This window comes from Oryzias melastigma, linkage group LG16, assembly GCF_002922805.2.
Source record: "Oryzias melastigma strain HK-1 linkage group LG16, ASM292280v2, whole genome shotgun sequence".
NCBI classification, from domain to species: Eukaryota; Metazoa; Chordata; class Actinopteri; order Beloniformes; family Adrianichthyidae; genus Oryzias; species Oryzias melastigma.
This window is the reverse complement of record NC_050527.1, coordinates 28,040,938-28,056,581: the sequence shown is the minus strand read 5'-3', so window position 1 is coordinate 28,056,581 and position 15,644 is coordinate 28,040,938. Positions and strand designations below refer to the sequence as shown.

Sequence of the window (15,644 nt, the reverse complement as noted above, 5' to 3'; positions counted from 1 at the left end):
TTTACACCATCCAGGGAGACTATCTGATCTGAGAGAGCATCTCTCATCTGATTGGTCAGCTTATTACCTGAATAACTACAGAAAAAAGAGGATTATAAGTCAAATGATAAAAGGAGCCAGGACAGTTCTTCTGACCAATAGAATCTGGTTTATTTTTTATCACTCAAAGCAAAAACAAACCAGACAAAGAACAGAAACATAGAGAAATGTCAAACTTTGGGTAATTGCTCCTCAAACTGATGGTAAAGTACGCAGACGTCCACATATACTAGTACACAATTTCTCTCCATCATGAGTAGACTCGGATGCATTCAGACCAGGACGCCATAAACGGTTGAATATTAACGCCAGTAGAATGACTAACAGCTGTTTGTTTCCATAGAAGTCTATAGGATTCTGCAGGAACTTCCTGTTTGGAATGCCAGGGGGCGGGGCTACTTGGTCCAGTTATATATCCAGTCAGTGGTCTTGACTCTGTTCTTTGACCTGCAGCTGCATCTCCTGCTCGGACGGCCTCCTCCTGTGAGGCTCCTCCTCCTGCCGTCACCACCCTCTCCTCCTCCTCCTCTTCTCCTCTCTGCCTCCCTGTTGAGGCCACGCCCTCTGCTTCTGCCCCGCCCATGATGGCTCAGACTCCGCCCCTGATCCTGACTCAGACCTCCGGAGGAACGTTTCTGCTCCCGGCGGCTGGCTCCGGCACCCGACAGCCCATCTTCCTGGCGGCGCAGGTAGGAACCCCGACGGCGGGCCGCCGGTGGTTTGATTCCCTAGACTAGATTCCTTCTTTTCTTCTTCTATGGTGGTGTTCTTAGTTTAGATCTGATCTTCACTGTAACTCTTCAGATGCTCATCATGAAAGCTTCTTTAAAAACACGTTTTCAGCTTTTAGAAAACCTACAGTGAAATTTGCTGATAATTCTGCAGGTTTGCAGCTGAAAAACTGATTTCATGAAAATTAGTCCATGAATGTTTGAGTGTTCAGAATGACACATTCTGTTCAGGTTTCCTTCAGCTTCCATCCATGTCTGCTCTCGCAGTGCAGTTTCCTGCAGCAGCTCCTTCAGCTCAGAGACCTGAGATCAGGCGTAGACCTGCAGGAGGATCTCAGGATCCGTTGATCTGGTTGATGATCCTCAGCGTTTATGGACCCGTTTGGACTCTGATTTATTCACTCAAGCTTGTACTAAACACCTGACAGGCCGGTGAAGAAGCGGGCCTCGGTCCCAGTTTACCTACAAAAACGCCATGTGTTACCGCCACATGGAACCAGAGAAAGCTCGCAAAGAAACGGCAAACATCTTTGATTGGTAGATCAGGAAGGAGAGAGAGAAGACTTCAAATTCTGACTCGGAAGACTTGAAGTCCGAGCTCTGAATCAAAACCTACGAACCACGGAACACAGCGGGTCTGAAGTGGGCGTGTCTAAACACAGCGGGTCTGAAGTGGGCGTGTCTAAACACAGCTGGTCTGAAGTGGGTGTGTCTAAACACAGCGGGTCTGAAGTGGGTGTGTCTAAACACAGCGGGTCTGAAGTGGGCGTGTCTAAACACAGCGGGTCTGAAGTGGGCGTGTCTAAACACAGCTGCCGTCATGTTCTGGGGATTTCCTCTGGTCCTGATGGACCCCGAGTTCTGTTCTTTAGTTCCGTGTTCGATCCCCTCATGCGTGTCCGCTTTCCTGACCCACAGCCTCTGACCCGTTCATAAAAAGTTCTGGACTGACTCGTTGTCCCTATCTGGATTACTTGTCTGGATCGGGTCGACGTCTGTCTGTAGTTGGACGTTGCTGGTCCATTCCGGTTCTGCCGGGTCGCGTGACGCTCTTTTCTGTTGCAGGGTTTCCAGCTGCCCACTGTGGTGAACTCTGGAGCTCCTCTGGTTCTGAACCTGCAGCCGGGTCAGATGGTGCAGCCGCTCACCTTGATCCAGTGTAGGTCGACCCAACGGTAGGACGATCAGGTTCTGGTGGTTCTGCCGGTCTTCACGCCGCTCTCTGTTCCTGCAGCCCCCTCTCTGGGTCAGCTGGTCCGGCCCGTGTCTGCAGTCCAGCCCAGATTGGGCCACGCCCCCTCAGGAGGCCCCGCCCTGCCAGGCTCCACCTTTGCCACCATGCAGCTTCCCACCACGCTGACCCTCTGCACCAGCACCGGTGAGAGCCCGGACAGGTCGAGGTTCTGGCCACAGGCCCGTGGACTCACCAAAGTCCTGTTTCTCCAGGTAACTTGACGGTGACCCAAATGAGCGGCACCAACAACCTGAAGCTGGCGACATCCCCCGCCCTGCCCTCCGGTTCTGCCATTGGAGTGAACAGAGCCACGCCCCCCAGCAGCGGTATGCCGCCTTACCTGTGGTACCAGAACTCTGATCCGGTCTGTTGGTCCTGACCCTTTGATTCCAGGATCAAAGCTTGTCGTGCCGGTCCTAAAGGTCTTTAGGAACCTTCGGGTCAGAATCTCCTCTGCTGATCAGTAAAGGTTCTGCTCAAAACGGGTCAGCATGGTACCAGCCTGACCCACGCAGGGTACAAATAACTGAAACCAGCTGAGAATCTATGCAGAACAGAACCGGCATCGATCGTGGTGCATACACACCGAACGCGAATTGGGCGACAAATTTACATGCCCCGCCCCTTTTTCCCCGTGCGGTGAATTCTCTGCTTGCCGCCTGTCAAAAATGTGTTCCTGACACCGCGGCCGCATGTGGGAGGAGCTACCAGCTCTGTCTGTGGATATCTTAGAATGAATGGAAGACGCATGATGAGGAACAATGTTTATTGTCCTCAGTGTTTGGATTGTGACTATTATTAAAGACTTTCCCGTACAGGAGGCTGTGTGACACCTTTGAGTGTCTGTGTTTGGAGGTTCTCGGTTTCGTACCAATCCGAGAGGGAAATGAAACCAGGAGACCTTTTTCCCTTTTAAATGTTTCGATGAGACCCAAACTGGCAACCCCCGCAGCCTCTCTGCCGGCTGATGGAGCCACTGAGCTTCACCGCCGGAGCGAGAGCCTCAGATCTGTTGGGCACCGAGTGGGTTTTATGCGGTTCTTTGGTCTCAGTTCCTAGTCTGTGCCTTTCTCGGTACTTCGCTCTCCGCCCCGCGCTTCCCGCTCCCAGCTCTGCGCTCCCTGCTTCCTGCATGCGCTCCGTGGTCCCTGGTCCGCGGTTTCCGCCCCATGGTGCCCGGTTTCCAGCAGAGTTCCTGATCGGCTGATGCGACGCAGCGACCTGTCAAACTTCAGGTATTTACATTTTGGCTGTGCCGCCCGATTCGCGCCTCGCCGCTCAAGTCGAGGTGCTGGCAGACCTTCACGCCGCGCCGGTCGCTCGCCTCGCGGGGCTTCAGTCCGCCTCAGAGCGCGTCTGGACCGTTGGAGATTGCCGCCTCGCGTTCGGCGTGAATGCACCATCAGAGTAGAGAGCTTTCAGAACTTTGGTCCGCACTGGACTGGGTCCTGACTGGGCCGGTTCTGAACACGGTCCGGTTCTCCTCCGGCTGACATGTTGTTGCCTTCTGTCACCGCAGCCCCTGGCTCCGCCCCCTCCGCCATCACCTGTCCTGGCGCCCCCCCCGCGCCGAGCCGAGAGCCCCCCCGCGTGGTGATGAGCGTGGAGCAGTTCTACTACGGGACCTTCGAGGGCGACCTGAGTCTGCGCAAGAGCCGGCCTGCGGGGGCGCAGACGGCGCCCTTCGTTTGCCAGATCTGCTCCCACCAGGCGGAGAGCAACCTCAGGTGAGCCGCCGCCACGCCCCCAGCAGCTCGACGAGGCGGCGGACCTCCAGACCTCACCTGTGCATGCGTGTGTGTTTGTGTGCGTGCATGTGACGTGCACAGGCTGATGCAGCACACGTTGCAGCACTCGGAGCTGACTGGAGGCGGAGCCACAGACAAGCACTGCTGCAGGTTCTGTTACCGACAGTTCTCCTCGCCGGCTCAGCTGCAGAACCACCAGGACCAGGTCCATGGCCCCGCCCCCTCCACCTGTAAGAACCTCCTATTCTCACAGTGTATTATTCCAGGCTGTCTAAAGTTCAGGCTGAACGCCATTCACGTCTTCATGAACCCGCCACTGCCGCTTGTGGGAGGAGCTAATCAGACCTCATGGAAGCACAGAAGCATCAATGCGTGAAGACGCTGACAGTCCAGGTGTGTTTATTCTGGAGACTTCTCAGAAACGTCGGTAACCCCGCCTCCACGTCTGCGTCATGACTTCATCCGGACACGGCGAGTGTCACCGTCAGGAGGTGGCAGAGTCATGGTTTGGGCTGGCCTGGAGGTGTAGCAGCTGTTCTGACATCCTGCAGAGAAACTCTCCAAAAAGTTCAATGGAGACACAATTGTTCAAACGGAAGCGGACCTCTGCAGATGTTTGTGATTCCCAATCATTTGACCTCCTGGTGCAGCAGATTCAGCTCAGGTCTTTAGACCCGGGGTCCCCAGACGTCCCCCTGTGAGGGTCTTCTCTGATGGGGGGCCGGCGAACAGGAGAAGTGTAGCAATCCCAGCCTAAACGTAAACATTCACAGTTTTCCAGAAAACACACATCGCCGCATTTTAAATAATTTATTTCTGTAATGTATATAGAAATAATAATACTAAATATAGAGCATATACAGCATAATGTGTGATGATGATAGTGTGAATGCTGTAAGCTGAATGTGACGCTGAAGATTCTGAAGCTGATGGATAAAATATTAGCTAAGCTCCAAATCAGCCAAAAAGATGAATCCTAAATTATCCACAACAGCTAGCATGTAGCTGAAATATTAGCTAAGCTCCAAAAAAGCTAGCGTGAAAAGAGCTGAATATTTTAAGAGCTGAAGAGCTACGGACGTCCAAAAGACGACAAATACGAATAATAATAATAACAATAAAGAAATGAAGCAAAGTGAATCAATAAACCAATAAATATCCTCTCCCATCAAAGTTGCCGAAGGAATAAAAGTCTGGTTCTCTGTGGGTTTGGATCGGCGCTTCTAAGTGTGTGGGGGTCCGGGCCAAATGTGGAGGCGGGTCTGATCCGGGCCGTAGTTTGGGGACCCCTGCTTCAGAGTCTATCAGATGTTTGGAACTCTCTTGCAATAATGTTGAACATTTGAAGGCTCTTATTTTGGCGGTTTGTTCAGTGACTTCCTGTTGGCTGTCGTTTGCTTTGAGAGATCGATGACAGGAATCTCCAGAATCGTTTGGAATCAGTGAGAAAAACATCAAATGCTCACATTCTCCTCCATGTTGGTTTGGACGCCACCTGCTGATGACATCACCAAGTCGCCTCCTGATTGGTTGATGAGTTGCGTCTTTGCTGCAGGCATGTGTCGTATCTGCGAGTGGGCCTTTGAGAACGAGCCGGCGTTCCTGAACCACATGAAGTCTAACCACAAACCCGGGGAGATGCCGTACACCTGTCAGGTGAGTGGGGCTCCTGCTGCTCCTCCTCTGACCGCCGCACCTGCTCAGGTGTAATCGCAGCGCTGTCCTGCAGGTGTGCTTCTACCGCTCGTCCTTCTACTCGGACGTGCTGCAGCACTTCGCCAGCTTCCACCGAGAGTCCTGCTACCTGCTGTGCGTCTTCTGCCTGAAGGTGACCCGGAACCCCGTCAGCTACCAGCAGCACCTGCTGCGCCACCAGGTAACAGGCGGAGCGCCGGAGGCCCGGCCCGCATCCTCGGGCTCCTGGACCCTCTGGGGTGGGGGGCGGGGCTGTCCTAAGGGGAACCTCGGAATAGACAGTGTGGGGATTTTATTTTGAAAGCCTGCCTCTCTTCCTGCACAGGTGAGCCAAGCTTTCCACTGCAACAGGTGTCGCCTTCAGTTCGTCTTGCTGAAGGACAAGATGCAGCACAAACTGGAGAGCCACCGCAGCTTCCGCAGACCCAAACAGCTGGAAGGCCTGCCCCCTGGCTCCAAGGTTAGCTCCTCCCCCTTCTGCTCCACGCCACTCTGCAGGTCAGCAGCGCCAAACTACTGATACCTGTGTCTCCAGGTGACCATTAGGACCTACGGGAAGGTCAGGCCTCAGGCCACACCCACAAGGGGCCGTCTCCTGCAAAGCCCTGCCTCCCTCATTCAGCCAATCAACATAAAGACTGAGTCGCAGAAGCCCGCCCTCCAGAAGAGTCCGGCCGTCCCAAACAAACGCTCCAAGTCTCCCAGCAAGAGGGTCCGCAAAGACCATCCGGGCAGGTGAGAGCTGGCCGTCCTGAAGGGGGCGGAGCCTGCTCAGATGCTCTGTGGCTGTCGATACATTTATTTATATTAAACATGGCTGCTGTCGCATGAGAGAACATGAAGTTTAGTAGAATAGAGGGAGCTGCTGGGACCCCCCCATCCCTGTGGTTCCTGTGACTGAGCGTGCTGGTCCCTGCAGGAGGTCGTCCGCTGATGGACCCGGCGTGTGTTTGGAGTGTGGAACCATCGTGTGGGATTTCTCCGCCCACTACCCCACCCACGTCCACTGCCTGCTGTGTCCGTACAGCAGCTGCTGCTCCAGAGCCTACGCCAGTCACATGATCCAGTGAGGCCGCCGCACGCACGAACACGCGCAAACACGCACGAACACCCAGGAACATGCGCAAAGACGCGCAAACACGAACACGCACGAACACGCGCAAACACGAACACGCGCAAACACGCAGACAGTGTTGTCGTGGTTGATCTTGTGGTTCTCCTGTTTCTGCTTCGCAGACATCATCTGCCGCATTCCAAAGACAAAGTTCTGCCTCTGCACCGGCGGCCCCCCCCTTGGTAAGAACTCATGCCCCACTATGGTCGGATCGCAACTCAGGATCGTTTGATCTGGTTCTGATCTGCGTTCAGTCCTCCTATGTTTGCATACGGGCTCCATTCTGTCTGCATGCTAACGTCTGCATGCTAACGTCTGCATGCTAGCGCAGACGTTAGCATGCAGACGTTAGCATGCAGACGTTAGCATGCAGACGTTAGCATGTTGTGGGTGAAATCTCGTCTCTGAGTTTCACTGACGTTTCTCCTTCATCGCTCCGTCTTATTGTTTTCTGATGTTTCTTTCTGCATCGCCACATCCTAGTTAGGAGAGGGTCTTCTCTTAACGTGTCTGGTCTGGCCTTTCAAGGTGGGCGGGGTTTAGGCTCTGATTGGCTGCAGATAACTGCACGTCTTCCTCCCTCCGTGTCCTCAGCATGTTCGTGCTTCGCTGCTCGCACTGCGACTTCCGGCCGCAGACGGGGGACCAGATGGCCGAGCACCTGCTGCAGACCGACCACGACAGTGCCACCTGCAGTCCGTTCAGTAAGTCACTGCAGTGTCATGAAGCAGAAAACCAGCTCAGACTGAATTTCAGAAACATCACAAGCCCCGCCCCTCACGGGCGGTTTGTTCCTGGATCAATCCAGAAGGTGGCGCTGTTGATCTCATATCAGAAGAGCCTCGTTTCCATGGAGTGGTCCGGTCTGGTTCGATCCAGTTTGGTCAAGTATTTTTGGCCATTGTTAAATGGATCCATTAAACAGTTCTGACCCGTTCCTCTTGAAAGCCTCCATCTATTGTAAGTTCATAGAAAAAAAGAACGGGACGGTTGGGGGCGGAGCCTCTGTATCCATCCTCCTACTGTCAGAAAGTGATGATGACGTTATAAAGCTCCAGTATAGCACTAGGCTAGTGATTCCGTTTCCCTGTTTACGATGGTATTCTTCTTAACATCTTCTTCTAACAACATTAACTTCCTGTTCTACACGATGTACAAAAAGTAAAGACAGAAAAAGACGAGCTGCTGGATGACCTCCATTGTTGTTGCTTTGCTAGTCGTCACTACAATGACACGCTAGCGCTCTGCACCACGCTAGCGCTCTGCACCACGCTAGCGCTCTACACCAAGCTAGCGCTCTACACCAAGCTAGCGCTCTACACCACGCTAGCGCTCTACACCACGTTAGCGCTCTGCACCACGCTAGCGCTCTACACCAAGCTAGCGCTCTACACCAAGCTAGCGCTCTACACCACGTTAGCGCTCTACAGCACGCTAGCGCTCTAAACCACGCTAGCGCTCTACACCACGCTAGCGCTCTACACCACGTTAGCGCTCTACACCACGTTAGCGCTCTACAGCACGCTAGCGCTCTAAACCACGCTAGCGCTCTACACCAAGCTAGCGCTCTACACCAAGCTAGCGCTCTACACCACGTTAGCGCTCTACAGCACGCTAGCGCTCTAAACCACGCTAGCGCTCTACACCACGCTAGCGCTCTACACCAAGCTAGCGCTCTACACCACGTTAGCGCTCTACAGCACGCTAGCGCTCTAAACCACACTAGCGCTCTACACCACGCTAGCGCTCTAAACCACACTAGCGCTCTACACCAAGCTAGCACTCTACACCAAGCTAGCGCTCTACACCAAGCTAGCGCTCTACAGCACACTAGCGCTCTACACCACGCTAGCGCTCTAAACCACACTAGCGCTCTACACCAAGCTAGCGCTCTACACCAAGCTAGCGCTCTACACCACAAATGAAAACAAGCTGCTCAGTGGAAGAGAAACTGAACTGAGTATAATCGCTGTCCAGGACTGGACCGTGCCTTTCCTTACTAGACCGGACAAGACCAGAACGCTCAGTTGGAAAGGCTTTAGGGTACATGGACTCTAGAGTCCAGGAGCACTGAGAGCCTGTAGCAGACCAGTGTTTCTGCTGTCAGGACTGTTTGGGTTTGAGTGACCGTGACAGTTACAGAACCGGTGTTCTCTCCCCCTTAGCCTACATGGAACTGGACCTCAAGTTCTGCCTCCCTGAGGAGCGGATCCCTCCTGACGAGGATCCGGAGCAGAACCAGGACCTACCGGACTCCTGGAGGTCGGCAGATTCCTGGAGAGACCCAGCAGGGCTCACGGACGCCCCGCCGTCCGTCCGGCCCTTCAGCCAGACGAGCGGGCCCAACCACAACCTGCCGAGAAACTGCGACGCCATCGACTTCTTCAACCTGCTGTTCCCCGCTGCCCTGGTGGAGCTGATCACCAGGGAAACCAACGGTCACGTCAAGACCTGCTCCTTCCTGGGCCGCGGCATGCCGGGCTGGGTTCCCGTCACCACCTTGGAGATCAAAGGGTTCCTGGGTCTGGTCATCCTCATGGGGATCCAGAACCTGCCCGACCCGTCCCAGTATTGGTCCCTGACCCACTACGACGGCAGCTACACCTTCCACCGCACTATGAGCTTCCGGCGCTTCCAGCAGATCGCAGAGAACATCCGCATGGGCAGCTTCCTCACCAGCGAGCTCTACGGCACCGCCGACCCCACCGACCCTCTGCAAGTCTTCAGACCCATGATGGCGCTCCTGGGGGGCGCCATGTGGAGCGCCTACACGCCCAACTGCTGCCTGACCATCGACCGCGCGCTGCTGCCCAGCATGGAGGAGGAATGGGGCCCGAGCAGAGGCCAGACGCAGACGCAGCCGCAGGTGTGGCTGCTCTGCGACTCCAAGTCCGGCTACTGCCACCGCCTTTTCTTCCAGGTTGGCGGGAAAGCGGGGGGGGACCTGGGGTTCTCGGTGGTGCCGAAGCTGCTCCAGGACCTGGAGGACAAGCACCACCAGCTGTACTTGACCAACTCGCTGGCGTCTGCGCCACTCATGCTGCGGCTGCTGGAGCGAGGCGTGTACGCCTCCAGCTCCTTCCCCCCGCCCAACCCTATCCTCCCCCGGGAGCTGTGGGAGAGCGGCCGGCTGGAGAAGCCCGGCGACTTCCTGCAGAGGCAGTGCGGCCCCTTGCTGGCCACACGCTGGAGGGACACCAAAGAAATGGGTTGCCTGGCGACCAACGCCGTCGCCGGCGAGCCAGACGTGGTTTGGAGGAGGTCCCAGACAAAGCCGGGGGGCCTGGACCCCATCCACCGGCCGCTGGCCTTCCGACTGCTCCAGGAGAACATGCGGGGGGTCGACATCTGCAAGCAGCTGCTGGCCTGCAACCCTTTGGGGGGCGTGGCCCAGGACCGCCACTGGCGCAGCTTCTTTTGGTTCCTGGTGAACCTCAGCATTGTAAATGCCTTCATCGTTCTGCGCGAAAGCCGCAAGGAGAACCCGCCCACCTGGGTGCAGGACGGCCTCTTTACGCAGGTCAGCTTCCGCCGCCGTCTGGGGAACCAGCTGGCCAAGTGCGCGCAGAAGAACGTAGACGGCGTGGAGGCGTGCAGTCCCCGCCGGGCGCCATCGGAGGAGCACGCCAAGCAGCGGCACAGCATGACCAAGATCAGCAGCACGCCGCGGCGCTGTCAGAACTGCAGCCGGCAAAACCGGCGCCGCGACAGCGTCCACGGCTGCCTGGCCTGCGGCGCCAGCCTGTGCGGCGAGCCGCGCTGCTTCTGGGAGTTCCACGGCCTGTCGCCGCTCAACAAAGGTTAGCACCTCCTTCTGACTGCACCGCCTCTGGCTCCGCCCACCTCTCAGATGTTTGCTGTTCCCACAGGTTCGACTGAGGTGGGCTTCCTGAGGGACGTGGTGAGGTAAGTCTGCTGTCTGCAGGTTTGCGGTGGCGTGGAAGTTTTCTGATTGTCCTGGTATCTGCAGTGGAGCGGTGGACGTGGACGATGGCGCAGAAGACCTGGACCCCGCCATGGCGCCAGTGGAGGACCTGGACTACTCTGAGGACGAGAAGCTTAACGAGCCACAAGATGCTGACCAGACTGAACAGAGGACGGAGACGGCGCCCCCATCGCCGTCCGCTGCGGCCCCCAGAGAGCAGGAGGACGTCCTGTCGGCCCGTCGCCTGCGGGTGGTTCTGTTCGCACTGTGCAACGGGCTGCAGCCCGCCGCCAGGGCCTTCACCACCGAGCCGCCGCTCATCCGCTCCTGGCTGAAGGAGGCAAGGAGGCGCGCGAGACCTGTGGTGCGGATGGCGGACAGTGGCTGGGAGCGCATGGCGGCGTGGGTGCTGTCCATGCGAGAGCAGCAGCTGCCCATCAGCGAGGGCGGTCTGTTCCAGCGGGCGTCGGCGCTGAAGAGCAAAGGGGCGTTCGGCGACTCCTTCCGCATCTCCTACGACTGGGCCGTCAGCTTCCTGCTGCAGCACCGGCTGGGCGCACGCCGCCCGGGCGCCGTGCTGACACGCCCCCCACCCCCGCTCCTGGAGGAGAAGGTCTCGTCCTTCAGGGAGTTCACCCGGAGGGTGGTGCGGGAGCATGCCCTGCCGCGCGGACGCGTGGCCGCCATGGACGAGCTCTGCATCTTCCTGGACCGGCAGCTGGTTCTGGACCCGAGTCGCCGCGCCGAGGCTCTGGAGTTCAGCGGGTCGGTACCGGTAGTCACCGTGTTCCTGACGGTGCTGGCAGATGGCACCACCCTGCCGTCTCTGCTTCTGACCGGCGGGCCACCGCCGCGCCAAGCCCCGCCCGACAGCGTCCTCCTGGAGGCGGGGCCAGAGGCTCTGCCTGTGGAGGACGCTCTGGAGCTCTGGACCAACAAGGTGTGGCTGCCCCACGTGTTCGGCCAGCGCCGCAAGTCGGTGCTGGTTCTGGACCGGCACCGCGAGCACCTGGGAGAGCCGTTCCTGACCTCCACCGCCGGCTGCCGCAGCCTGCTCGCCGTCGTCCCCGGAGGATGCTCCTGCTGGTTGCAGCCTGTGGAGGTCTGCCTGAAGCCGGCGCTGCAGCGCCTTCTGCTGACGCGCTGGGCCGCCTTCACCGCCAGCGACCCCCCACAGCTGCAGGACGCTCCCCCCGGCCAGCTCCACGCAGACGTGGTCCAGATCCTGGTGGACTGGCTGGTGGAGGCGCTGCAGCTCCTCAAGAACCTCCCACACCTGTGGAGGGAGTCCTTCCACCTGACCGGGCTGCTCCCGCCCCCCAGGGAGGAGCCTGAGGAGCCGCCACCCAACCCAGAGGAGGCCCAGGCAAACCTCCTCAAGGCTCTGATGAAGGAGCTCCTGGGTGATGAAGACTCACCTGAGATGAAGGAGTCAGAGGGGGAGTCAGAGGAGGAGCGGGAAGAGGGAGAGGATGGAGGGAAGGAGGAGGAGAAGAAGGTGATAGAGGAGCAGAAGGAGGAGTCTGAGAAATGTGAAGAAGTAGAGCAGTGTCATGTGATGACGGGTAACGGAGGAGGTCAGGAGGAGAAGATGAAGGAGGAGAAGGTCAGAGAGGAGGAGATGAGGGAGGAGGAGATGAGAGAGGAGGAAGAGAAGGAGCTGGAAACACAAAACACAGGAGAGGAGACGCAGGAGAGGATTACTGCAGAGGAGAGCAAAGAGGAGAAGGAGGAGGAAAAGGAGGAGGTGAGCAAAGAAAGAAGGGAGACCAGGATCGTGATTGGAGAGGAGGTGGGAGATGAGTGGAAAATAACGGTGAAGAGTCGAGCAGAAGGAGCAGAGCAGGAGGAGAGGAGGGGCGGGAGCTGATGTGAAGGAGCTCCTCCCCGTGGAAGCTCCTCCCCGTGGAAGCTCCTCCCCGTGGAAGCTCCTCCCTGTGAAGACGTCCATCCTGAACTTTGAGGACTCGGGTTTCCATCAGTGGCTGAACATGGACCGGCTCTATCTGCTGAGCGCCTCCTGAAGGAGGACGGAGGAGCTGCTTCCTTTAGGAGGCGCCAGCCTCCTCACATACAGCAGACATTTGGTTCTGAAGGATGAAGATGAGGAGGTTCTGCAGATGGCAGCTGTGGATCTCCTCTGAACAGAACTCCCCCTGTGATACGACGACCAGAAGGGGGCGTCGTCCACCGGCTTCACCTGTACCGTAGATTAAAGACCAATGAAAATGAAGAACTAGGCTCCGCCTCTTTCTACCTCATAATGACCCAAACGCTCCTCTGTCCAGCTGGGTTCTACCAGAACCTTCCGGCTGAGATGGACCAGATGGGTTCTGAAGCGGGGCTCGGAGGGTGGTAAGCACAATCACCTGAGTTGGCTCCGCCCAGAATGACCACATACTACAGTTCCTCAAAAGACCACTGGGGGCGGAGCAACTGTGGCGACCCAAATCGGACCCAAAACGGGGGAGGGGGGTGTAGTGTAAACTAAGCACTTTCTGAACCGTTCTTCTGCCCCCCCCCGATACAGGTCTCAGGTGTGTGGACGTGGGCGGAGCCTTTGCCATCATAGATGTTTGTTTACCTGCAGCTCTTCATCCAAACATCTTTATGAGCAAAGTAAACAAGAAACGAACATAGAGATAAAAACACTAGAAAACGAGACAGATTTGCCCTGAACCGAACAGAACCGGTTTGTGTGGACCCGGTTCTTCCAGCTCAGTAGATGAATTCTGATCTAATCTCATTCTTTGGTGAAAGTCGGTTCCAAACGTTCAAGTCCAGCAGAATTTCTGCAGATTTCTCTGCAGGATTCTCATGTCCTGAAATCCAGTTTTTGAGATTTTCTGATCTGGAACCGAATTTAAGTCAAAACAAATCAATTCTAGAACTGGATGAAGTGGAACCAGAACCTGTTCTATGAAGGTTCAGGTTCTGAGGGGAATAATGAAATAAAACTTTTCCAGGATTTTTTTATTGAAGGGGGGTGGGGGGGTCCTGCAGAACCAGAGGGGTCCACACAGACCTGCCCAGCTAGAACCCACTCCAAGAACCAGCGGGTTCTGGACGTTAGAAGGTGCAGGGGACTGGTGGGCCCGACCCTCTCCTAACCCGTAAAGTTCTGATTGGTTCTGTTCTTCCGGAAACACCGAACGTTCCAGAACCTGCAGAAGTTCGTTTCTGCTGCTCCCCAGCGTGGACCGCACGCGCGCACACTGGGGTGGGCTCACCCGTTGATCAGCGCCCCGCCCCCAATCTGACCAAAGAAAAAAGGCCCCGCCCCCGAGTCCGCGCAGTTCTAGAGCTCGCAGGACCAGGAGCAGCATCGGAACCGAACCCTAGTCCCGCTATGGGTGAGTTTTTGCACACCGAGCGCGTGCTGAGAGTCCATGGGGGTTCAAGGGTGGAGCTTTTCAAAAGAAACGGCAACGCTTTAACCCCGCGTGCTCTCTATGGGGCCCCATGACCCCTCCCTTACACCGATAGTGACCCCTCCCGTGACGAACGCGGACAGGATGTAATGTCTGCCGCGGACACCTGGGAGCGCGTGCTCGTGGTTCCAGATGACTCCACTTTGAATGTAAACACGCCTCGGACCGCATGTTGGGGAGCCGGGAGGGGGCGCAGTGACGTCACGGCTCAGAGCCACTTCAGTAACTCAGGCGCGTGCACAAAATGCATTAAAAACATTCATATTAGTGGGTCACGCGCGTGCATGCGCCGCCGTCCTCCGCGCGCTCCGGTTCGGGTCCAGTCTGCGGCTGTTTGCTCCGGTTCTGCAGTTGGTTAAACATTGACGCAGCTGCGTTCAAGGACATCCGGGAAAGTGAGGCTGCAACAGCTGGAGTCTCACACGGGAGTGGGGGTTCAGAGGAGGACACCTCAGGAATGTGAGCTGTTACGTAACCCCGCCCCCTTCCGGCAGGCCCTGCTCCTGGCTGCTGAGGATGGGTGGGGGCCAAGGTCCGGAGGAGTCCGGTTTGAAGTGGATCCAGCAGGACCCTCGGAGCCTGTGAGGAGCAGAGATTATAGTTGGATGACGATCGATCGTACGATCGTCTGTGATTGGTCCAGAACCGCAGACAATAAAACGGTTCATCTGTTTGGTGAAACATGAAACAAACAGATTACTTTATCTCTGTTGGAACAGATTTAGTTCCTTACAGGATCTACAGCTGCTGTTCTAACGCAGGGCTCCCCAAACTATGGCCCGCGGGCCGGATCCTGCCCGCCTCCACATTTGACCCAGCTTCCAAAACTTTACTATTTTCCTTTTCAATATGGACCCTCATAGATCATCACAGATCCTCACAGATCCTCATAGATCCTTACGGATCCTCATAGATCCTCATAGATCCTCACAGATCCTCATAGATCCTTACGGATCATCATAGAACCTCACAGATCCTTACGGATCCTCATAGATCCTTACAGATCATCATAGATCCTCACAGATCCTCAAAGATCCTCACAGATCCTTACGGATCCTCATAGATCCTTACGGATCATCATAGAACCTCACAGACATAGAACCTCACAGATCCTTACGGATCATCATAGATCCTCACAGATCCTTATGGATCCTCACAGATCCTCACGGATCCTCACAGATCATCATAGATCCTCACAGATCCTTACGGATCCTCACAGATCATCACAGATCCTCACAGATCCTTACAGATCATCATAGATCCTCACAGATCCTCATAGATCCTTACGGATCCTCATAGATCCTTACGGATCATCATAGAACCTCACAGACATAGAACCTCACAGATCCTTACGGATCATCATAGATCCTCACAGATCATCATAGATCCTCACAGATCCTTACGGATCCTCACAGATCCTCACGGATCCTCACGGATCCTCACAGATCCTCATAGATCCTCATAGAACAGGGGTGGGCAAACTTTTCCACTCGTGGGCCACAAAAGCTTCTAAAATTCGACATAAGGGCCGGACCACCCACATGAAATATCGACCAATAGACAGACAGATACAGATATAAGATCCATTAAGTTTCATTCATTCATAATCAAAACAAAAAAACTGTCTATGAAATAAACAATAACCGAATATCCTCTCCTGTCCATTATGAGAAGATCTTTCTCTTTATCTCGTTTCTCTTCTTTTTAATCTTCTATTTTTTTACATT

At 55.8% G+C, this 15,644-nt stretch overlaps 3 protein-coding genes across 5 annotated transcripts in view; all 3 read left to right on the top strand.

Annotated features, from left to right (window-relative positions):
* pogzb (pogo transposable element derived with ZNF domain b) overlaps window positions 1-12,719 on the top strand; it is a 17,046-nt gene extending 4,327 nt beyond the window's left edge. For all 3 annotated transcript variants that reach the window (XM_036215786.1, XM_036215787.1, XM_036215788.1), the window contains exons 4-19: window positions 493-728; window positions 1,836-1,929; window positions 2,005-2,148; window positions 2,217-2,330; window positions 3,524-3,731; window positions 3,834-3,982; window positions 5,308-5,408; window positions 5,482-5,628; window positions 5,773-5,907; window positions 5,983-6,182; window positions 6,367-6,513; window positions 6,684-6,743; window positions 7,156-7,265; window positions 8,727-10,361; window positions 10,431-10,467; window positions 10,532-12,719. In XM_036215786.1, the coding sequence (XP_036071679.1) occupies window positions 493-728; window positions 1,836-1,929; window positions 2,005-2,148; window positions 2,217-2,330; window positions 3,524-3,731; window positions 3,834-3,982; window positions 5,308-5,408; window positions 5,482-5,628; window positions 5,773-5,907; window positions 5,983-6,182; window positions 6,367-6,513; window positions 6,684-6,743; window positions 7,156-7,265; window positions 8,727-10,361; window positions 10,431-10,467; window positions 10,532-12,356 (5,342 nt within the window). In that variant the 3' untranslated portion in view covers window positions 12,357-12,719. The remainder of the gene's footprint in view (window positions 1-492; window positions 729-1,835; window positions 1,930-2,004; window positions 2,149-2,216; window positions 2,331-3,523; window positions 3,732-3,833; window positions 3,983-5,307; window positions 5,409-5,481; window positions 5,629-5,772; window positions 5,908-5,982; window positions 6,183-6,366; window positions 6,514-6,683; window positions 6,744-7,155; window positions 7,266-8,726; window positions 10,362-10,430; window positions 10,468-10,531) is intronic.
* sostdc1a (sclerostin domain containing 1a) overlaps window positions 1-15,644 on the top strand; it is a 441,057-nt gene that overhangs the window by 376,696 nt on the left and 48,717 nt on the right. The gene's annotated exons all lie outside the window — the stretch shown is intronic.
* The window catches only part of selenbp1 (selenium binding protein 1), an 11,325-nt gene continuing 9,371 nt past the window's right edge, over window positions 13,691-15,644 (top strand). Inside the window, exon 1 of the mRNA XM_024258399.2 lies at window positions 13,691-13,839. Coding sequence (XP_024114167.1) covers window positions 13,836-13,839 — 4 coding nt within the window. The 5' untranslated portion in view covers window positions 13,691-13,835. The remainder of the gene's footprint in view (window positions 13,840-15,644) is intronic.